Genomic DNA, 25,326 nt, shown 5'->3' on the forward strand with positions numbered 1-25,326 from the left:
GATTCCCGAGCCGAAGCTCTGCCCGCGAGAAGTTCGATTTTTGTAGAGATCTTCCAGATCTGCTGAGGATTTCTACTTCTGCAAGACGTAGTGCTGTTCGATCATCTTCTAATCAAGTGAGTGTGTAGTTACTTTCTTCTAACGCATAACTATGAAGTATTTTATATGATATACGTGTTATGTGTATATTTGGCTGTTATATGCGTGAATGTATATTCACTTTCTTCTATCTCATAGATCCGATTTATTCTCTATGAAATATGTGTTATGTGTGTGTGCCTCACCTGTTATATGGAATATGTATTGATTAAAGAATGCTATACAAGTTTTTAAACTATGTATAAAAATGTATATTTTTATATACTAATATGTTGGGTAGAACATGGGTAGATAGTTGGTGTGTAGTAAACAGATGAGAGGCCTCGATGTTGTTGTTGTTGACCTAGTTATTCAGCGGAGTATGGATAACGACCACAGACTCCTTTTAGACAGTCTTGTGGAACGCTAGCAGGTTCATAACCTGTAGGTGTTGTGAACGATGTGTTCACCGATGTACTCTAGCCCCCTCATGGTTGCCTTTAGGATATCTATTGTTGAGGAAACCCCTTAGCAATAATGTCCGTCCCGATGAAAATCCTAGATTAGGTCCCTTGAGATAGGTGTTGTTTTAGGGACGTAAAGTGAGGATAACGGGAATGGGTAATCGGGTTATTGTTGGTTGGTGAAATTAAATACAATTTATTTATTGTGGGTTGAAGACCCTATATGCTCACCAGGCTCCCAAGCCTGACCCACTCAGCTTATTTGTATTACAGGAAGTGGCGCATGGGCATAAGACGGATGAATCATCGAGTTGTTTTGTTTACAAGTCTGTATATGTATATATTTGTTGAATGACTTGTTGAAACAACGCAAATTTTCAAACAAAATTTTCATTTAAAATAAAGTGATTTATTCAACTAATATAATTATTCCAAGTTTCATATCAAAATACAATCATAAAATCCCCAAGATCTCAAAATAACAATAGTGTGTACACATCACGCCGGCGCCTTCCCACGGTCCTCGCTAGTACCTGAAACACATACATAACAACTGTAAGCATAAATGCTTAGTGAGTTCCCCAGTATACTACTTACACATATACGCCTTTCCAGGCCCTGACCTTCCGGTCTACAACACAACGCCTTCCGGCCCGTAACATAATCGCCTTCCGGCCCATAACATATTCTCCTTCCGGCCCATAACATATTGCCTTCCGGCCCATAACATACTGCCTTCCGGCCCATAAACATACACAGCACATAATACATTTATCCTAACACATATAGCACATATATCATATATCATATCCGACCTTTCGGTCACATAACATATTGCCTTCCGGCCCATATAAACATACATAGCACGCATAGCAATTACCTTTCCATTTATAGCACTTATAACACATATCATATCCGACCTTCCGGTCACACAGTCAACCCCTTCCGGGTACAGTATAGTGAGAAGACTCACATCGTGGGTAATGAAAGCTAGCGACTCCTGAAATCACTCGCACTCGATCCGCCGAGCTACAGACTCCCTATAATATCATATATCCCATATTAATACTTTTATCTTTCAAGACAACTGACCCTAAGAAATCACATGTAGGTCAACTCTGGTCAACGGTCAACGGTCAACTTGACCGGACTCGGCGAGTGCTAAGGCGACTCGGCGAGTCTAGATGTCCTCACCAAATCCTGATGTTCCCTTTCTACTCGTCGAGTATCCCTCTTGACTCGACGAGTTCCTCGTGGAAGAATCGCGGGGCCACCCCGACTCCACTCCCCGAGTCTGAAGAACAGCTCGATGAGTCCCAGTTATTCTCCAAGCTACTCGCCGAGTCTGTTCATTGGACTCGGCGAGTCCATGCCATGCAGTCGATCAAACTGCTTCCTGAGATCAGTATTGTCCCGACCATTCATAGGTTTGGTCCTCCTAAGCTGGTACAACACGTAAGGCCTTCATTTAGGTGCTCATGCTATACCCCAAGGCTTATAATTTACATTTTGACCTAAGGCATAAGGATTCCAATCCAAAACCTCTCTTAATTCCCGAAATACACAGGCATGGGACATTCTGGACCTCTAAAGGTCCTAATACAGGGTTATAATCGTTTGAGGAAACAAGGATAACAATCAATCTAGTCACAAAAGGGTTCCATAAACCCTAAATCCATGCACACATCAACATAGCAGATTATAATCCGAATTGTTACCTGAATAATGCACTCTCTGTGTCCCCAATCCTCAGAACTTGATTCCCTTGCTGTTCCTTTAGCTAAACCCTTCTCTTCCTTGCACAATAACTTCTTCAAGATCACCAATGGCCTTCAATCCTTGCTCCAGATGCACACAACCGATTAGGGTTCTTCTCAGTAGGCTAAAGACGGACAATGACGGCCTATAAGTTCATTATATACGTTCCAAAACCAAACGGCTAGGGTTTCCGCTGAACAGCGCAGACTCGCCGAGTCCATAATGGACTCGTCGAGTCCATAATGGACTCGTCGAGTCCAGTCGCGAACCCGCGACCAAGTCTGTGGTCCTACTCGGCGAGTCTGGCTCCAACTCGCCGAGTCCCCTCCTAAACACCCCAAAAACAATATTATGACAATACCTGAAATTCCAGGCTGTTACAACTCTCCCCCACTAGGACTAGACTTCGCCCTCGAAGTCTCACTCTGCAAATAACTCCGGATGTTGCTCCTGCATCTCACGCTCCGACTCCCAAGTCATCTCCGATCCTTTCCGGTGTTGCCACTGAACCAACACCATAGGTACCTCCTTGTTCCTCAGAACCTTGATCTTCCGATCCCTGATGGCTACTGGTCTCTCGGCGTAATTCAGGCTCGCATCCACCTGAATATCCTCTAATGGAACTACTGCCGATTCATCGGCTATACACTTCCTCAACTGCGATACGTGAAAAGTATTGTGGATCTGTCCCAACTCTGCTGGCAACTCCAACCGATAAGCTACCCGACCTACCCTTGCAATCACACGAAATGGGCCTTCAAACCGGGGCCCCAACTTGCCCCTCTTCCTGAACCGGATCACTCCCTTCCAAGGAGAAACCTTCAGGAGAACGAAGTCGCCAACCTGAAATTAAAGCTCGGACCGGCGTCTGTCCGCATAACTCTTCTATCGGCTCTGGGCGGTCAATAACCTCTGTCTAACCTGCTGAATCTGCTCTGTCGTCTGAAGTACGATCTCCGTACTGCCCATCACTCTCTGTCCCACCTCTCCCCAGCAAATGGGGGTCCGACACCTCCTACCATACAACAACTCAAAAGGTGGCATACCAATGCTCGAATGATGGCTGTTGTTGTAGGAAAACTCTGCCAAGGGTAAATACGCATCCCAGCTACCCCCGAAGTCTAACACACACGCTCGAAGCATGTCCTCCAATGTCTGAATCGTCCGCTCGCTCTGACCGTCTGTCTGGGGATGGTATGCGGTACTAAAATGCAGTTTAGTACCCAGCTCCTCATGGAATTTCCTCCAGAACCTGGAAGTGAAGCGTACATCACGGTCCGAAACAATCGAGATCGGCACTCCATGCCGAGATACTACTTCCCTCACGTATATCTCCGCCAACTTCTCCGCTGATGAACTCTCGCTGATGGCAAGGAAATATGCACTCTTCGTCAACCTATCCACAATCACCCAAATTGCATCGACTCCCCTGGCAGTTCTCGGCAATTTGGTGATGAAATCCATAGTAATCTGTTCCCACTTCCACTCAGGAATCTCCAAAGGCTGCAACTTGCCATGCGGTCTCTGGTGCTCGGCCTTACCCCTACGGCAGGTCAAACACCTCTCAACGAACCAGGCGACGTCTCTCTTCATACAAGGCCACCAGTATTCCTTCCTCAAGTCCAAATACATCTTTGTAGCACCGGGATGAATCGAGAATTTCGATTTGTGAGCCTCTTCCATCAAAGTAGCACGCGTACCGCCCACGAACGGTACCCAAATCCGACCCTGAAACGTCAGAAGTCCTCGTCCATCCTTAACGAACTCTGAGATTAACCCAATGACCCGCTCTTTCTTCTGCATCTCGGATCTCACAGCCTCAGCCTACGCCCCACGAATAGCATCCAATACCGGAGTCATCACCGTCAGTCTCAGACATACATCTCGCAATGGAGTGCTCTCCGCCCTGCGGCTCAATGCATCGGCTACCACATTAGCCTTGCCCGGGTAGTATAGAATTTCACAGTCATAATCCTTGACCACATCCAACCATCTCCTCTGACGCATATTTAGGTTGGGTTGATCCATCAAATACTTCAAACTCTTATGGTCCGTGTATATCGTACATCGAACCCCATACAGGTAGTGACGCCAAATCTTGAGAGCGAACACTACTGCCCCCAACTCTAGGTCATGCGTGGGATATCTCGCCTCGTGAGGCTTTAGCTGCCTCGATGCATAAGCTATCACATGACCTCTCTGCATCAACACTGCACCCAGTCCCGAAATCGATGCGTCGCAATATACGACAAAATCTTCCATCCCTTCCGGGAGAGCTAATACCGGGGCTTCGCACAATCTCTGGCGAAGTGTCTCGAAAGAAGTCTGTTGCTCGGGTCCCCAAGAGAATGCAACACCCTTCCGGGTCAATCTGGTGAGCGGTACTGCGATCTTGGAGAAGTCCCTAATAAACCTCCGATAGTACCTTGCCAACCCAAGGAAACTCCTGATCTCGGAAGGTGACTTCGGTACCTCCCAACTCATCACTACCTCAACCTTGGCCGGATCGACCAATATCCCTGCCTGATTAACAACATGTCCAAGGAATTGGACCTCCCGCAACCAGAAGTCACATTTGGAGAATTTTGCATATAGCTTCTCCGACCTCAGTACCTCAAGGACCTCCCTCAAATGTCCCTCATGCTGCTCTCTAGATCGCGAATACACTAAGATGTCGTCGATAAATACAATCACTGACCGATCCAACATCGGTCTGCATACCCTGTTCATGAGGTCCATGAACACCACCGGGGCATTGGTGAGCCCGAAAGGCATCACCACAAACTCGTAATGCCCATATCGCGTCCCAAATGCTGTCTTCTGGACGTCCTCATCCCGCACTCTTACCTGATGGTACCCTGACCTCAGATCGATCTTGGAGAACCAAGATGCCCCTTGCAACTGATCGAATAAATCATCGATCCTCGGTAACGGATAGCGGTTCTTGACCGTCACTTTGTTCAACTCCCGGTAATCAATGCACATCCGGTGTGAACCATCCTTCTTCTTGACGAACAGGATCGGTGCTCCCCACGGCGAGCTGCTCGGCCGAATAAATCCCTTCCCCAGCAACTCCTGGAGTTGCGAGGACAACTCTTGCATCTCTGGAGGTGCGAGACGATAAGGCACCTTCGCAATAGGCGCAGCCCCCGGAATCAGGTAGATACCAAACTCTACTTGCCTCGCAGGAGGTACTCCCGGCAGCTCCTCGGGAAAAACATCTGGAAACTCGTGCACCACTGGAACCTCTTCCACTGACCTTGGTCTCTCGGAAGCCTCCCGCGTATCCATCACATACGCCACAAAACCCTTACATCCCTGCTGTAGACATTGCCTCGCCCTAGCGGCCGAACAAAAAGCTGATCCCGAACGGGTACCCTCGCCGTACACCGTAAGAACTCCCCCACTAGGGTCTCGTATACTCACCAGCTGGCGCTCACAGTCGATGACAGTGCTGAATCGACTCAACCAGTCCATGCCCACGATGACACAAACATCACCCATCGCAATAGGAATTAGGTCAATCGGAAACTCAACCCCGAAAATCTCTAGTACGCACCCCTGAAGAACCTCCGTGGCACAAACCACCTTCTCGGCCGCTATAGAAACGCTCAGAGGCCGACTTAACGGCTCACGACTACTGCTGATATGCTGACTAAAAGCTAAAGATACAAAGGACCTACTCGCACCCGAGTCAAATAACACTAGAGCAGGCATAGAGTTCACAAGAAAAGTACCTACACATATATTAACATAAGCATAACATTTCGACTTTAAATAAATACATGAATTACAGCATACCTGCCACAACATCGGGCGCAGCGCGGACCTCCTCCGCAGTCAGCTGAAAGGCTCTCCCGCGAGCCCTTGGGGCCTCGACCTTCGCCGGTCGAGTCTCAGTAGTCCTGGTAGTAGGTGTAGATCCCTGACGAAGCTGCGGGCACTCAGCCTTCCGATGGCCTATCTGGTTGCAATGAAAACAAACCATAAACCCCTTAGGATAATCCCTGGCAATGTGTCCTTCCTTGCCACACTTGTAGCAACCACCAGCTCGGCACGCCCCCTCATGATCCTTGCCGCACTTTCCGCAAGTGCAGCCCTTTGGACCTCCCGTCTTCAAATCAGCGGACTTGGTCCGCTTGGCTGCCGGCTGAGACTGAGCCGGCCGCCGGTCCACCTGCCGAGACTCGGCCTCCTCCCTGGCCTGGGTCTCCAACTCGATCTCGCGCTTCCTGGCATTCGCCTGAAGCTCAGTGAAAGTACGATAGGTGGAGTTTGACACAAACTCCCGGATATCCCTCCTCAAAACGCCTAAGTACCGGCTCATCCGCGATTGCTCTGTAGACACCAGCTCGGGGCAGAACATCGCCCTCTCGTGAAACTTCCGTGTGACCACCGCAACCGAATCAGTACCCTGCTTAAGGGTCAAGAACTCCTGAATCAATTGTTCCCTCTCCACTGGGGGAACGTACTCGTCCCTGAACATGACAGTAAACCTCTCCCATGTCACTGCTGTAATCTCCGCCCGAGTGAAGTTCGCCGTCACGAACTTCCACCAATCCTTCGCTCCCAGACGGAGTTGGTTCAAAGCGAACCGTACCCTCAGGTGCTCCGGGCATGAGCAAGTGTAGAAGCACCCTTCAATGTCGGCGATCCACCTCATCGCAGCAATCAGATCCTGCGTCCCATCGAACTCAGGGGGTTTCGTGTTGCTGAATTCCCGGAATAGCAACGAATCGCCCCCTTGCGGCCTGGTAGCGGCCACGGCTGCGGTAGCGGCAGCGGCTGTAGCCTCAGTCAGTGCGGCGTACCGCTCTTCGAACGTCTCCATCAGAGTGGTCTTAATAGACCCAAACATCTCTGGGATCTCAGCCCGGATCGCTGCAGCTACCTCCTCCTGAATCATCTGACGAATATCCTCGTCGCTCACACTGCTCGAACTCGCCCCGTGGTGTGTGGTAACCATGATGTCTCTGAAATACAACATAAAATTATCAGAGACTCCATCAAGTACAATTGTACTCGATAACGCACCCTACTCAGTCTCCGATATCCAGGAATTCTTACTTGGGTCTTCCACCGACCTGGTGTCTTCGGTAGTACGGGCCCAATACTACCGACCACACCGTATCAGCATTCGTCCCAAATCTTCCTCCCCAAACCCCGAATAGTGAGTACTCTACTTTTGATATGCACTATCTACCTGCACGCTACCAAACATCTCATATCGGCAAACTCCCTAGACTAAGGCATCACAAATCAGGCCACTATAGTCCTATCATGAATACCTAGTCTTCTAGCATGCATAACAATTCATAATTCCTTGCATAACATAACATTGTAAGGTATTCTGGGGATCTTTACCGTTCGGGCGCTGGCTGATCGTACACACTGCTTCTTTCTTGTTTACCACCTTACCATTTATAAAAGTTTATGCCTTTATTATTTTTAAAAGATTTTCCTCAAATCCTCGGTTTGAGTTCAGTTACACCCGAAGGTACACCCGAATCCCTCAAACCAAGGCTCTGATACCAATTGAAACAACGCAAATTTTCAAACAAAATTTTCATTTAAAATAAAGTGATTTTATTCAACTAATATAATTATTCCAAGTTTCATATCAAAATACAATCATAAAATCCCCAAGATCTCAAAATAACAACAGTGTGTACACATCACGCCGGCGCCTTCCCACGGTCCTCGCTAGTACCTGAAACATATACATAACAACTGTAAGCATAAATGCTTAGTGAGTTCCCCAGTATACTACTTACACATATACGCCTTTCCAGGCCCTGACCTTCCGGTCTACAACACAACGCCTTCCGGCCCGTAACATAATCGCCTTCCGGCCCATAACATATTCTCCTTCCGGCCCATAACATATTGCCTTCCGGCCCATAACATACTACCTTCCGGCCCATAAACATACACAGCACATAATACATTTATCCTAACACATATAGCACATATATCATATATCATATCCGACCTTTCGGTCACATAACATATTGCCTTCCGGCCCATATAAACATACATAGCACGCATAGCAATTACCTTTCCATTTATAGCACTTATAACACATATCATATCCGACCTTCCGGTCACACAATCAAACCCTTCCGGGTACAGTATAGTGAGAAGACTCACCTCGTGGGTAATGAAAGCTAGCGACTCCTAAAATCACTCGCACTCGATCCGCCGAGCTACAGACTCCCTATAATATCATATATCCCATATTAATACTTTTATCTTTCAAGACAACTGACCCTAAGAAATCACATGTAGGTCAACTCTGGTCAACGGTCAACGGTCAACTTGACCGGACTCGGCGAGTGCTAAGGCGACTCGGCGAGTCTAGATGTCCTCACCAAATCCTGATGTTCCCTTTCTACTCGTCGAGTATCCCTCTTGACTCGACGAGTTCCTCGTGGAAGAATCGCGGGGCCACCCCGACTCCACTCCCCGAGTCTGAAGAACAGCTCGACGAGTCCCAGTTATTCTCCAAGCTACTCGCCGAGTCTGTTCATTGGACTCGGCGAGTCCATGCCATGCAGTCGATCAAACTGCTTCCTGAGATCAGTATTGTCCCGACCATTCATAGGTTTGGTCCTCCTAAGCTGGTACAACACGTAAGGCCTTCATTTAGGTGCTCATGACATCCCGAGTTTTGATTATATAATGAAAATGCATCTCTTGATGAAATGCTTTGATAAATATTATTTTATCATGTTTTGTTTTTGGGAACAAATTCCGCAACTCTTTTAAATCAAAAAGATTTACTCTGAAATTATTTCAAAAATCATAAATGAAATCGGTCTTTTCTGGCCGTGATTTTGGGGATGTCACAGTTGGTATTAGAGCATTAGTTTAAGCGAACTAGGAATTTGTAGGATTTCTAGACTTAAACTTAAGATGCTAAGTGGAGATTGTGAGATGTGTGTCTGATAAATTTTAGACACGAGCACTAGTCTATTTTAGGAAAGTTGCCTAAAATGCTTTTACATGCTAAATGTTATGTGTTGCCATATATGATATTATTTGTTCGGATCTACGGTTTGTTGCCAACCAGATATGAAGGTTTATTTGTTTAGGATTCTAAGCGTATGTCTACGATATTAGAACTAGCATGTAATCGTTTCGCAGTAATAAGGATGAATTGAAATCTATCGTGAATGAAGATCTAATTTCACCTTATTCGGTGTATAGATCAAAAATGGTGAGAACAAGGAGTAGCGTTGGAAACGTGGATGAAAACAGGAATCAACCGCCAGTAATTGAGCAAGCACCTGTTGTAGCAGCAGCACCAGAACCAATAACGATGGCTGGGGTGCAAGCCATGATTCGGGCTATGTTAGCCGAACAAAGGGATGAGATGCGACAGATGTTGCATAATAATAGGGACGAACCTATCATACCTATTGAGGAACCTGAATTGATTCCCGAGCAATCGGAGGAAGGGAACACTAGTCGCATTATGAATCAAGTTGGGACTCAAGAAGAACGAAGGAACAATCCGGAAAGGAGAAACAACAAGGATCGACGAATGTACAAGAATTTCTTGGGCGCCAAGCCGCCAAGTCTTTCTGGAAGCCCGAAGCCTGTTGAGATAACGGATTGGATCTCTGAAATGGAGATGGTATCTGAAAGTTGCGACTGTAGCAACAAGCAGAAGACTGTTTTCGCAGTTAGACAACTGAATACTGGAGTCTTGACTTGGTGGAAGTTGTTGGCAGATACTATGCCATGAGGAGAAGCCCTGAAAATGTCATGGGAGGAGTTCTTGGAACAACTAAGGGTGCAGTATTATTCAGAGATAGATCTGATTGATCTGAACAATGAGTTCCAAAACTTGAAGAAGGGAAGGATGAGCATAGATGACTATGCTACTGCATTCACTGAGAAAATGAAGTTATTTCCGTACCTAGTACCAACGGAACTCTCCAAGATTGAGAGGTTCGCCAATGGACTGCCTGCCGACTTTGGTCCGACAGTCAAGATGGCAACTATTCTGAAAACGGCTGTTCGAGCAGCTAAGAATGTGGAGGCCCAGTAGAAGGAAAAGGGTCTGGAGAGGATAGAGGTTGGTGAAAAGAGGAAGCTCGATGGAACTTCAAGGTTCAACAAGAAACACAAGTTCTCGAAGTCTGGTTCGAGGGGAGGTGGAGGCGAAGCTAAGTGGTGCGACAAATGTAAGAAGAAGCATCATGGAAAATGTGAGGTAGTGGCCACATGCTACAAATGTGGAAAGCCAGGGCACTTTGCCAATGAATGCACCCTCACCAAGAAAGTTTGCTATGGTTGCGGTGAGGAGGGGCACATCTCAAGGGATTGTCCGAAAAAGAAGGAAGCAGCTAGACCCAACATCCCGCCAAAGCCAAAGGCGAGAGCATTCCAGATGACACTGGAAGCTGCTAAAAATGAAGCTGATGTCGCTTCAGGTACCTTTCTCGTTAACAATTTGTCTGCCCAAATTTTATTTGATTCTCAAGCCAGCTACTCCTTTATATCGCATGAATTTGGTAGAAAACTAGCTTTGCCTGTTGATAGACTAGATAATGCCTTATTAGTCGAAGTTGCTAGTGGCAAGTTTGTACCTATTAGCCATCGTATGAAAAACATCATAATTGATTTGAATGGGAATAAATTCCATGAGGAATTATTGGCTATTGAACTAAACGGTTTCGACATCGTACTTGGAATGGATTGGCTTAGCGCCAATGACGTCGAAATATTGTGCAAGAAGAAGATAGTCAAAGTAAACCCTCCTGGGAAAGAATCGTTTATGGTGTATGGAGATAAACACAGAATAAATTCTGGAATCATTTCATTGATGAAAGCCAGAAAGTGTTTGGCTAAAGGATGTACATCATATCTAGCATTCGTGATCGATGCTAAGAAGGAGAAAAAGGCGATGCAAAGCATTCATGTCGTATGTGATTATCCGGAAGTATTTCCCGAAGATCTTCCCAGATGACCGCCTGATAGACAAGTGGAGTTTAGAATAAACTTGTTACCAGGGACGACGCCAATAGCAAAAGCACCGTACCAAATAGCACCGACGGAGATGAAGGAGCTGATGATGCAACTTCAGGAGTTATTGGACAAGGGTTTCATTAGACCTAGTTCATCACCCTGGTGAGCTCCGGTGTTATTTGTGAAGAAGAAAGATGGAAGTATAAGAATGTGCATCGATTATAGAGAGCTGAATAAGGCAACAATAAAGAATAGATATCCGTTGCCGAGGATTGATGACCTGTTCGATCAACTTCAAGGTTCAAGTTATTTCTCGAAGATCGATTTTAGGTCAGGGTATCATCAGCTGAAAGTAAGAGAGCAGGATATAGAGAAGATTACATTCAGAACACGATATGGGCACTACGAGTTTTTGGTTATGTCGTTTGGACTAACCAATGCTCAAACAACATTCATGGATTTAATGAACAGGGTTTGTAATCCGTTCCTAGATAAATTTGTGATAGTGTTCATAGATGACATTCTGATTTATTCGAAAAGCTGAGAGCAGCACGACAGACTCTTGCGAGAAGTGTTAGAAGTTCTGAAGAAGGAGAAGCTGTATGCAAAGTTCTCCAAATGTGATTTTTGGATTCGAGAAGTCCAATTCTTGGGTCACGTGGTCAATCAAGAAGGGATAATGGTTGATCCAGCGAAGCTCGAACATGTGATGAAGTGGGAACAACCAAAAAGTCCCACGGAGATCCGAAGCTTTTTAGGATTAGCTGGATATTACCGAAGGTTTATCCAAGGCTTTTCTTCGATTGCTAGTCCATTAACAGCTTTGACCCACAAAGGAGCTACTTATGATTGGAGTGATAAGCATAAAGAAGCGTTCGGGAAGCTAAAGAAGAAACTATGCGAGGCATTGATACTTTCTCTACCTGGTGAAGTTGAAGACTTCGCTATTTATAGCGATGCGTCTGGGGTTGGATTAGGTTGTGTTCTGAACCAAAGAGATAAGGTGATCGCATATGCATCTTGACAATTGAAAGAGCATGAAAGGAACTACCCGACTCATGATTTGGAATTGGCAGCGGTAGTTTTCGCTCTGAAAATATGGAGGCATTACCTTTATGGCACGAAGTGCAAACTTTTCCCTGATCATAAGAGTCTCCAATATCTCTTCGGTCAGAAGGAATTGAATATGAGGCAACGACGCTGGCTAGAGTTGCTTAAGGACTACGACTGTGAGATACTTTACCACCCTGGTAAAGCAAATGTTGCTGCTGATGCTCTCAGTCGGAAAGTCAATCTTGAAAGAAAAAGGCCCAAAGCGTTGAGAATTGAAGTTGTCTCGACCATTGTGGAAAGTATAAAGAAAGCTCAAGAGGAAGCTTCTAAGAAGAATGACCGAAAGGAGGAACGTTTGGGCAAAACATTGGTGTTCGGTATAAATAGTCATGGACTGAAGGTGTTCCAAGATCGGATTTGGATACCTATGACAGGAGGAGTCAGAGATCTTCTGATGGAAGAAGCTCACAAGACCATGTACTCGATTCATCCCGGTAGCACTAAAATGTATAGGGACCTAAAACCCTACTACTGGTGGCCGACGTTGAAGCTTGATGTTGCAAAGTATGTGGCTGAGTGTGTGACTTGTGCAAGAGTAAAGACACAACATCAGAAACCGTATGGGAGTTTAGAACCATTGCCTGTACCTACGGGTAAGTGGGAAGACATTGTTATGGATTTTGTCACTAAACTGCTCAGAACAAAGAATGGTCACGACATGATTTGGGTGGTCCTTGATCGATTCACTAAGAGTGCGCATTTCATAGCGGCCAAGGAGAAATGGTCTATGGATAAGCTTGCGAATTCTTACGTAAAGGAAATTGTGAGGCTTCACGGTGTTCCGTTAATGATTGTATCGGATCGTGATAGCCGTTTCACCTCGAGGTTTTGGAAAAGACTACAAGAGGAAATGGGTACCAAGTTGTGTTTAAGTACAGATTACCATCCGCAGACTGATGGTCAGAGCGAATGGACGATACAAACGCTTGAAGATATGCTGAGGGCATGTACCATAGAATTCCTAGATAACTGGGATGAACATTTACCTTTGGTAGAATTTTCCTACAATAATAGTTTTCACTCGAGCATTAATATGGCACCTTATCAAGCTTTGTACGGGAAGAAGTGTCGTACGCCGTCTTGTTGGCCTGAGGCTGGGGAAAAGCAGTTTATGGGACCGGAGATGGTTCATCAAACTGCTGAAAAGTTGAAAATAATTAGGGAAAGAATGTTAGCAGCTTAGGATCGTCAAAAGAGCTATGCTGACAACAAGTGAAGACTGATGACTTTCGAAGTTGGAGATTCGGTTTTCCTTAAAGTCTCGCCGTGGAAGGGACTTATAAGATTTGGTAAAAGGGGAAAATTAAGTCCAAGGTTTATTGGACCGTTTAAAGTTCTTCAGAGGATTGGGAACCAAGCTTACAAGCTCGAACTACCAGAAGAACTGAATGGAATTCATAACACTTTCCATGTGTGTTATTTGAGGAAGTTCACGGGAGAAGTTCCCGACATGATTCCACTTTCGGAGTTGAGAATCGATGAGAACAAAAGGTTGATTGAAGAACCAGAGGCAATCGTTGACCGAAAGACAAAGAAGTTGCGACGCAAGATGGTTGAGTTAGTGCTTGTCCGATGGAAACAGACGAATGGGCTGAATCTCACCTGGGAGACGGAGAGTGACATGATGGGTTGCTATCCGCATTTGTTTGTTGATGTGTGATTCTGGGGACGGAATCATTCTAAGGTGGAGAGAATTGTAACGCCTGTGTTTCTGGGCTTGTCATTAATGTTGGTATAATAGTCTAGGTTAACCTTTGTAACCCGTTTTGAAATAATAGAAGTGTATAATTTGAGTATTATGTGTTATGTGCTTAATTGTGTGTCTTAATTTAGTTAAGAATAAAAATAAGCATCAAAATGAAATGTTAGATAAAGCCTATATTTATGGATAATGTTTTAGTATTTGAAACGAGGTTTCCGAATATATAAAGAATGCTGAAATCCGAGTTATAACGAAAAAGTTATGACCTATCAAAGTTTCGCGACAGAACCAGCACGACCCAGCACGACCTAAATAGTGAATTTAAGGTAGATAGATATGTATCCTTACTGATCTAAATGAGAATTGAAGATCTCATCTATAGTAGTGCAATGACGGAAAGACGGACGGAATCGGAGTTCAGATGAAGGAGTTATGAATTTCGAACAGAGTTTTCCTGTCGCGGCCTACTAAAGATAATATATAAGTAATATACTTATAATATATTAAAAATAATATCAAAATTAGCCAATGGAGTCTACACGAGAGTTGTAGAGCATAATCTCACCTTCGCGGCGATATAAAGAACGTCGAAAACGGAGTTCGTATGCGAAAGTTATGAATTTCTGAAGTTCGGGGCGCGAAACCCCAAAAACTGTCAGAGACCACGACGTGGCAAGTCTCCTGACACCACTGGGAGGCCCCTATATGCAACTTGGGATGACGCATGCAGTGACGACCAAGCCCACGACGTGGCAAGGGCCCAATTTGCCCTATAAATAGATTTGAAGGGCAGCCGTTTAGGGTTGTTATTTTCTCTCTTCTCTCTTCTGTTTTACCTTAATTTGTGTGCCAGAAGTACCCCGAAGCCCCGGTAATATCCCCGAGACCCGAAGCAAGTCCCGAAGCCCGAAGATCCCGAGAAGTGCGATTCCCAAGCCGAAGCTCTACCCGCGAGAAGTTCGATTTTTGTAGAGATCTTCCAGATCTGCTGAGGATTTCTACTTCTGCAAGCCGTAGTGCTGTCCGATCATCTTCTAATCAAGTGAGTGTGTAGTTACTTTCTTCTAACGCATAACTATGAAGTATTTTATATGATATACGTGTTATGTGTATATTTGGCTGTTATATGCGTGAATGTATATTCACTTTCTTCTATCTCATAGATCCGATTTATTCTCTATGAAATATGTGTTATGTGTGTGTGCCTCATCTGTTATGTGGAATATGTATTGATTAAAGAATGCTATACAGGTTTTTAAACTATGTATAAAAATGTATATTTTTATATACTAATATGTTGGGTAGAACATGGGTAGATAGTTGGTGTGTAGTAAACAGATGAGAGGCCTCGATGTTGTTGTTGTTGACCTAGTTATTCAGCGGAGTATGGATAACGACCACAGACTCCTTCTAGACAGTCTTGTGGAACGCTAGCAGGTTCATAACCTGTAGGTGTTGTGAACGATGTGTTCACCGATGTACTCTATCCCCCTCATGGTTGCCTTTAGGATATCTATTGTTGAGGAAACCCCTTAGCAATAATGTCCGTCCCGATGAAAATCTTAGATTAGGTCCCTTGAGATAGATGTTGTTTTAGGGACGTAAAGTGAGGATAACAGGAATGGATAATCGGGTTATTGTTGGTTGGTGTAATTAAATATAATTTATTTATTGTGGGTTGAAGACCCTATATGCTCACCAGGCTCCCAAGCCTAACCCACTCAGCTTATTTGTATTACAGGAAGTGGCGCAAGGGCATAAGACGAATGAATCATCGAGTTGTTTTGTTTACACGTCTGTATATGTATATATTTGTTGAATCACTTGTAATGTTATCGTTTATGCTTTATGGTATGTATCGGAACATGACATCCCAAGTTTTGACTATATAATGAAAATGCATCTCTTGATGAAATGCTTTGATAAATATTATTTTATCATGTTTTGTTTTTGGGAATAAATTCCGCAACTCTTTTAAATCAAAAGGATTTACTCTGAAGTTATTTCAAAAAGCATAAATGAAATCGGTCTTTTCTGGCCGTGATTTTGGGGATGTCACATAATGGAGGATCGCCTCAGAGCGTTCCAGAGTGACATGGCGTCTAGCCAGTCGGGTACACGCACGCTGTCCTTTAAGGACTTTAGGGGGAGTGGCGCACTGGATTTCCACGGGGTTAAGGACCCCATTATTGCTTGGATATGGATTTCAGACATTGAGTCTGCACAGTTGACAAGCTTTTTCCCAGAAGGGTCGAAGGTCCACTATAATGCGGGATATTTGAGAGACGGGGCTAGGGATTGGTGGGATTCAGTTGGTGACTCATTTGCAGCCTCAGCTATTGAGGCTATGACTTGGCCGGACTTTGTGACCAGGTTTAAGTCTGAGTTTGCACCGGCCATGGAGCTTTAGCAGCTGGCCAGGGAGTTCCTTGATATGAGGCAGACGACAGAGACACTGGTGGAGATTACTACCAAGTTCCGGGAGAGGGCCTTATTGGTGCCTCAGTATGCAGGAGATGAGGATATGCGGAGGTCCCGCTATCACGACATGTTGAGAGCTAATATCCGGGATCATGTCAGCTTCTCATCGTGTCCGACCCTGGATACCATGATTGCTAGGACGAGGGAGAGGGAAATTGATTTGGAGAACATTAGGAAGAGGAAGGTAGAGATAGAGCAGGTTACTGGGGCTTCGGGGAAGAAGCCTAATGGATCCGACACTAGGCCGAAGGGCCAGTCGGGCCCGGGCCACTGCATGTGCGGCAAGACGAGGCATTTCAGTTGGATCGTCTTGTTGCTACATGTGCGGCAAGACGAGGCATTTCATTTGGGACTGTACCGCCCCTGCACCCACTGTTCAGACATTAGAGTTGCTGTGTTTCCACTGCCACCAGCGAGGCAATAAAAAGGCCAACTATCCGAGATTGACAGCAGTAGCAGCGCCAGCTCCAGCAAGCCTGCAGATCACTGATGACCAGCAGGGCAAGTCAAAGGCCCCAATGGTGAGGATTCGAGCCTTCCAGTTGACTACCGAGGAGGCACGCACCAAACCCGAAGTGGTGACGGGATCGTTCAATGGGAATGGTATCCCAATTCAGGTGTTGTCTGATTCGGGCGTTACCCGATCATTTGTCTCTCTTGCACTTAACAAGAGGTTCCCTGAGTCTTCGGGCATGTTGGATTGCCCCTTAGAGGTCGAGATTACGGACGATCGATCAGTGCGAGCATCAGATGTTTTTAGGGATTATGTTTTGAGGTTGTTCGAGGAGTGTTATTTGGTAGACTTGGTTCCCATCCCGTTGCATGGGAAAAAGGTGATTGTAGGCATGGATTGGTTGAGCCCCAATGAGGCGGTGATAGATTGCACGCAACAATTAGTGTGTGTCAGGACCCCAGGTAGGGGAGAGCTGGTGATTCAGGGAGAGAGGCCACAGCATGGACCAACATTATGTTCAGCAGCGAGGGCTAGGCGCTACCTTCAGCAGGGTTGCGTTGGGTATGTCGCCTATGTTATAGATACCCGGGAGGCGGGCAAGGCGTAGAAGAGCGATGTACTCGTGGTGCGAGATTATGCAGATTTATTCCAAGAGGAGCTGCCTGGGATACCTCCGAAGCGACAGGTGGAGTTCAGGATCGACCTTGTTCTTTGTGCGGCTCCGATAGCCAAGGCACCATACTGGTTGGCCCCTCTTGAGATGCAGGAGTTGTCTATGTAGCTGTAGGAGCTGCTAGATAAGCGTTTTAGTAGACCGAGCAGTTCACCCTGGGGAGCCTCGATACTATTTGTGAAGAAGAAGGATGGGTCGCATCGTATGTGTGTAACGCCTGTGTTTATTGGCTTGCCATTTTTAGCAATGTAATAGTCTAGGTTAACCTTTGTAACCCAATTTAATATAATAATAACATATTATTTGAGTATTATGTGTTTCATGCTTAATTGCTTAATTATGTGATATGATTAATTAACAATAAAATGAGCGTCAAAATTGAAGTGTAAAATAAACTCGATATCTTTGGATAATGTTGTAGTAGTTGAAACGCGGTTTCCAAATATATATAGAACGCCCGAACCTGACTTCGTATGAGGAAGTTATGATTTTCTGAAGTTTCGACTTGGCAGTATGCAGTCCGAATACTCGATTTGAGATCCATCGGTTTTTAGCCGAAACAATCTAAACGAGAATCGAAGATCTCGTTGTTAATAGCGAAACGATGAAAAGTTAGGCGAGAACGGACGTCGGACGAAGAAGTTATGAATTTATAACGAAGTTTTTCTGTCTCGGCCTCCTAAAAATATATAATAAAAATAAAATCAAAATTAGCCGGTGGAGTCTAAACGAAAGTTGTAGAGCGTACTCTCACCTACGCGTGGATATAAAGAACGTCGAAAACGGAGTACGTATGAAGAACATATGAATTTTCAAATTTTATTAAATAATTAATATTTAAATTTATTTATTATATCCGATATTATCCGAAGGGGAGTCATCGGACTCATCCGAAGTACACCCAGCGTACTGCTGTACGCCCATCGTACAACGAAGCGTGATGAAGCCCAGCACTCGAGTACCTCCGATGATGCAAGCGCGGACGATCTGAGGCGTACGCCCCGCGTAGCCCCATACACACAGCGTACGCGCGAGGGTCCAGCCTCCTATAAAAGGGGATACGAAGGCAGCCTTAATCCTTTACAAACTCTTCCTTTTTCTCTCATCTTTTGCCTCGTTTAGCGTGCCGTTTATACCCCGAAGCCCCGGTAATATTCCTGAGCTCCGAAGCAAGTCCCGAAGCCCCGAAGATCCCGAGAAGTGCGATTCCCAAGCCGAAGCTCTGCGTGCGAGGAACCCGGTTTTGTGAAGATCTTCCAGATCTATGGAGAAATAGTACTTCTACAAGTTTTAGTGTTGCCCGATCATCTTCTGATCAGGTGAGTGTGTAGTTACTTTCTTCTAACGCATAATTATTAAGTATTTTATACGAAATACGTGTTATGTGTATATTTGGTTGTTATATACGTGAATGTATATTCACTTTCTTCTATCTCATAGATCCGATTTATTCTCTATGAAATATGTGTTATATGTGTGTGTCTCATATGTTATGTGGAATATGTATTGATTGAACATGCTATACAGGTTTTAAACTATGTATAAAAATATATTTTTTATCTACTAATATGTTGGGTAGAACATGGGCAGATAGTTGATGTGTGATAAACAGATGAGAGACCTCGATGTTATTGTTGTTGACCTAGTTATTCAGCGGAGTATGGATAACGACCACAGACTCCTTCTAGACAGTCTTGTGGAACGCTAGCAGATTTATAACCTGTAGGTGCTGTGAACGATGTGTTCACCGATGTACTCTATCCCCCTCATGGTTGCCTTTAGGATATCTATTGTTGAGGAAACCCCTTAGCAGTAATGTCCATCCCGATGAAAATCCTTGATTAGGTCCCTTGAGATAGATGTTGTTTTAGGGGCGTAAAGTGAGGATAACGGGAACGGGTAATCGGGTTATTATTGGTTGGTGAAATTAAATATAATTTATTTATTGTGGGTTGAAAACCCTATATGCTCACCAGGCTCCCAAGCCTGAACCACTCAGTTTTATTTGTATTACAGGAAGTGGCGCAAAGGCATAAGATGGATGAATCATGGAGTTGTTTTGTTTACAAGTCTGTATATGCATATATTTGTTGAATGACTTGTAATGTTATCGTTTATGCTTTATGGTCTGTATCGGAACATGACATCCCGAGTTTTGATTATATAATGAAAATGCATCTCTTGATGAAATGCGCGGATAAATATTATCTTATCACGTTTTGTTTTTGGGAACAAATTCCGCAACTCTTTCAAATCAAAAGGATTTTCTCTGAAATTATTTAAAAAGCATAAATGAAAAATCGATCTTTTCTGGCCGTGATTTTGGGGATGTCGCAGTTGGTATCAGAGCATTAGTTTAAGCGAACTAGGAATTTGTAGGATTTCTAGACTTAAACTTAGAGTGCTAAGTGGAAATTTGAGTTGAGTGTCTGTTGGATTTTAGACACAAGCACTAGTAAATTTTAGGAAGTTGCCTAAAATGCTTTTTACGTGCTAAATGTTATATGTTGCCATATATGATATTATTTGTTCGGATCTACGGTTTGTTGCCAACCGGATCTGAAGGTTTCTGTGTTTAGTATTCTAAGCGTATGTCTACGATATTAGAACTAGCATGTAATCGTTTTGGAGTGATAAGCATGATTTGAATATCTATCGTGAATGAAGATCTAAATTTCACCTTATTCGGTGTATAGATCAAAAATGGTGAGAACAAGAAGCGGTGTTGGAAACGCAAACGAGAACAGGAATCAACCGCCTGTAATTCAACAAGTAGCTGTTAAAGCTGCTGCACCAGAACAGATCACCATGGCTGGAGTGCAAGCCATGATTCGGGCTATGTTAGCTGAACAAAGGGAGGAAATGCGATAGATGCTGCATGGAAATAGGGACGAACCTATCATACCTAACGTGGAACCCGAACCGATTCCTGAACGATTGGAGGAAGGGATCAATAGTCACATTGTGAGTCAAATTGGGACTCAAGAAGAACGAAGGAACAATCCGGAAAGGAGAAACAACAACGATGGGCGAATGTACAAGAATTTCTTGGGTGCCAAACTGCCAAGTCTTTCTGGGAGCCCAAAGCCTGTTGAAATAATGCATTGGATCTCTGAAATGGAGATGGTATTTGAAAGTTACGACTGTAGCAACAAATAGAAGACTGTTTTCGCAGTTTAACAACTGAAGACTGGAGTCTTGAGTTGGTGGGAGCTGTTGGCAGATACTATGCCACGAGGGGAAGCTCTGAAAATGTCATGGGATGAGTTCTTGGAACAACTAAGGGTGCAATATTGTTCAGAGATAGATTTGATTGATCTGAACAATGAGTTCCAAAACTTGAAGAGGGGAAGGATGAGCATAGATAACTATGCTACTGCGTTCACTGAGAAAATGAAGTTATTTCCGTACCTAGTACCAACGGAACTCTCCAAGATTGAGAGGTTCGCTAATGGACTACCTTCCGACTTTGGTCCGACAGTCAAGATGGCAACCACTCTGAAAACAACTGTTCGAGCAGCTAAGAACGTGGAGGCCCAACAGAAGGAAAAGGGTCTGGAAAGGATAGATGTTGGTGAAAAGAGGAAGTTCGATGGAACTCCAGGGTCCAACAAGAGAAACAAGTTCTCAAAGTCTGGTTCAAGGGGAGGTGGAGGCGAAGCCAAGTGGTGCGACAAATGTAAGAAGAAGCATTATGGAAAATGTGAGGCAGTGGCCACATGCTACAAATGTGGAAAACCAGGGCACTATGCCAATGAATGCACCCTCTCTAAGAAATTTTGCTATGGTTGTGGTGAGGAGGGACACATGTCGAGGGACTGCCCGAAGAAGAAGGAGGCAGCTAGACCCAACATTCCGCCAAAACCGAAGGCGAGAGCATTCCAGTTGACACTGGAAGCTGCTAAAGATGAAGCTGATGTCGCTTCAGGTACCTTTCTCGTTAACAATTTGCTTGCCCAAATTTTATTTTATTCTGGAGCCAACTACTCCTTTATTTCGCATGAATTTGGTAGAAAACTAGTTTTTCCTGTTGATAGACTAGATAATGCTTTATCAGTCGAAGCTGCTATTGGTAATTTTGTACCTGTTAGCCATCGTATCAAAAACATATTAATTGATCTGAATGGGAATAAGTTCCATGAGGAATTATTGCCTATCGAACTTAATGGTTTCGACATCGTATTATGAATGGATTGGCTTAGCGCCAATGACACCGAGATATTGTGCAAGAAGAAGATAGTCAAAGTAAACCCGCCTGGGAAGGAATCGTTGATGGTATATGGAGATAAACGTAGAGTAAATTCTGGAATCATTTCTCTAATGAAAGCCAGAAAATGTTTGACCAAGGGGTGTACATCATACTTAGCATTCGTGATCGATGCTAAGAAGGAGAAAAAGGCGATGCAAAGCATTCATGTCGTATGTGATTATCCGGAAGTATTTTCCGCAGATCTTTCCGGATTACCGCCTGATAGACAAGTGGATTTTAGAATAGACTTGTTACCAAGGAGGACGCCAATAGCAAAAGCACCTTATCGATTAGCACCGATGGAAATGAATGAGCTGATGATGCAACTTCATGAGTTATTGGACAAAGGTTTCATTAGACCTAGTTCATCACCCTGGGGAGCTCCGGTGTTATTCGTGAAGAAGAAAGATGGAAGTATGAGAATGTGCATCGATTACAAAGAGATGAACAAGGCAACAATAAAGAATAGATATCCGTTGCCGAGGATTGATGACCTGTTCGATCAACTTCAAGGTTCGAGCTATTTCTCGAAGATCGATCTTAGGTCAGGATATCTTCAGCTAAAAGTAAGAGAGCCGGATATAGAGAAGACTGCATTCAGAACGCGTTATGGACACTACGAGTTCTTGGTTATGTCGTTTGGACTGACCAATGCTCCAGCAGCATTCATGGATTTAATAAACAGGGTTTGTAATCCGTTCCTAGATAAATCTGTGATGGTGTTCATAGATGACATTCTGATTTATTCAAAAAGCCAAGAGGAGCATGGCAGACACTTGCGAGAAGTGTTAGAAGTTCTGAAGAAGGAGAAGTTGTATGCAAAGTTCTCCAAATGTGATTTTGGATTCGAAAAGTCCAATTCTTGGGTCACGTGGTCAACCAAGAAGGGATAATGGTTGATCGAGCAAAGATCGAAGTTGTGATGAAGTGGGAACAACCAAAAAGTCCCACGGAGATCCGAAGCTTTTTAGGATTAGCCGGATATTACCGAAGGTTTATCCAAGGCTTTTCTTCGATTGCTAGTCCATTAACAGCTTTGACCCACAAAGGAGCTACTTATGCTTGGAGTGATAAGCATAAAGAAGCGTTCGAGAAGCTAAAGAAGAAACTATGCGAGGCATCGATACTTTCTCTATGTGATGGAGTTGAAGACTTTGCTGTTTATAGTGATGCGTCTGGGATTGGATTGGGTTGTGTTATGACCCAAAGAGATAAGGTGATAGCATATGCGTCTCGACAACTGAAAGAGCATGAAAAGAACTACGCGCCTCATGATTTGGAGTTGGCAGCAGTAGTTTTCGCTTTGAAAATACGGAGGCATTACCTCTATGGCACGAAGTGCAAACTTTTCACTAATCATAAGAGTCTCCAATATCTCTTTAATTAGAAGGAATTGAATATGAGGCAACGACGTTGGCTAGAATTACTTAAGGACTACGACTGTGAGATATGGCAATAGGTGGACATTGAAGATAGTCAGATGTGTTGTTGAAGACGAACTCATCGATCTCTTGCTAGACTCGACAAGTAAGGATGGGATTATGGCAATAGGTGGACATGGGGACTTGACGAGTTGGTGGACCAACTCGGCGAGTCGAGTCAACCAGATGTTGACTTTGACTAGGGTTTGACCTTGACTTTGACTTGGACTTTAGTTGAACTTTGTAAAAGGGTTATGAACATGAGATAGTAATCAAGAAAGATTGATGTGTAGGTATTCAGGAGTTGAGATGAGTTTATTCTCGTACCGAGGACAGTTCAGACACCGCACGACATGAAGGTGAGTTATCTTCCAGTAGAAATGGGTCTAAGGCACCAAGGCCGACCCACTAGTAGTTGATTATAGTCAAGATAATTGTCTTTGTGATATGTTTTTGTTTGCTACTACCTGATATGTTATATGTTAGCATGATATGTTATATGTGATAGTGGTAGTAGGAGGGGACTAGTCCCCAATTTCGGTTGTTAGGACCGAAGGGTAGGTCGGGCACCCCAGATATGCCTGACAGTATGTTTATTCTATGATATAAGTGGTAGTAGTGGTATGGGTGAAATAGTCCCCAAGTTCGGTTGATAGGACCGAAGGGTCGGTCAGCACCTGAGAATGGCTTGACATGGGTCAGTCATCCCCCCATAACGACTTGACATGGGTAGGTCGGTACCCCAGAATGGTCGGGCCGGGTAGGTCGAGTACCCCAGAATTGTCTGGCAATATGTATGCTATGTGATTGTATGGTATGTGTTATTATGGGGGGTCTCACTATGCTTTGTGCTTACAGTTCTTAGTTTTGTTTTAGGTACCTCTTCAGCGAAGGGGAAGGAGCTGGTGCGGTAGCTGCACATCACACGCACATCAATTTTTCACATTTTGCGATTCATGGGATTGTACACTGATTTTATTACTACTTGATGATATGATTTCGGAAACATGATTGATATGGTTTATGGAGTGTTATGTTATCAGCTATGTTTTGAGAAATAAGTTTATAAGTAACTTAATTTAAAATGAAATTTTTGGCTTGAAATTTTGGGATGTTACACAAGGTCTCCAATGAATTTCTTTAGCCATATTACCTTCTTTGACACTTCACTCGCTGCTATGTACTCTGATTCGCATGTTGAATTAGCTACGGTCTCCTGCTTGGAACTTTTGCAGGTTACTACTCCTCTATTTAGGGTAAACACCCATCCCGACTGTGAGCGGAAAGTATCTCGGTCGGTCTGAAAATTGGCATCACAATACCCTCACACTCTCAAGTCATCGCTCCCACCAAGGATAAGAACCCAGTCCTTAGTCCTTCGCAGGTACTTAAGAATGTTCTTTACCGTAGTCCAATGAGCTCTACCAGGGTTCCCTTGATATCAACTAACCATGCTCAAAGCGAAAGTTACATTAGGGCGAGTACACATAATAGCATACATGATTGAGCCAACGGCGGAAGCATATGGTACTCGACTCATTTATGCTATCTCAGCATCGGTACTCGGACTCTGAGTCCTACTCATTTTAGTATTGCTCTGGATTGGTAATTCTCATTTCTTGGAATTCTCCATGCTAAAACGTTTCAATATCCTTATGCCTAGAATGTAAGAAGCTTCTATGAGATCCTTTAAAGCGAAGCACTTCCTAAGCCAGGATTTAACCTCCTACAAGGTTAGGATGTCATTTCCTATGAGTAGTGTAACGTCTGCAGATCCGGGCTAGTCAATTCAGAGACAATGAGCGTCAAAAATGAAGTTTTAATGGAAGATTATTTAGAATGATTAAACTTAACCAAGTTTTAGTATATGTTACAAGGGTTCCGTACATATAAAGAACGCTGAAATCCGAGTTATAACAAAGAAGTTATGGTCCGTCGAAGTTTTACGGCAAAACCG

At 44.2% G+C, this 25,326-nt stretch overlaps 1 protein-coding gene across 3 annotated transcripts in view; it reads right to left on the bottom strand.

The window, feature by feature from the left end:
• Nucleotides 1-929: 929 nt before the first annotated feature.
• The window catches only part of LOC145006569 (uncharacterized), a 48,061-nt gene continuing 23,664 nt past the window's right edge, over nt 930-25,326 (bottom strand). For 2 of the 3 annotated variants that reach the window (XM_078965652.1, XM_078965653.1), the window contains 2 exons: nt 6,102-7,273; nt 930-1,075 (listed from right to left, as the gene is read on the bottom strand). In XM_078965652.1, the coding sequence (XP_078821778.1) occupies nt 1,041-1,075; nt 6,102-7,273 (1,207 nt within the window). In that variant the 3' untranslated portion in view covers nt 930-1,040. Of the gene's footprint in view, nt 1,076-6,101; nt 7,274-7,942; nt 8,011-25,326 lie in introns of those variants that run through there. The other variant, XR_013662948.1, reaches the window with a different exon arrangement.

This window comes from Lactuca saligna, chromosome 7 (genome assembly GCF_052625555.1).
Source record: "Lactuca saligna cultivar CGN05327 chromosome 7, ASM5262555v1, whole genome shotgun sequence".
Taxonomy (NCBI): Eukaryota; Viridiplantae; Streptophyta; class Magnoliopsida; order Asterales; family Asteraceae; genus Lactuca; species Lactuca saligna.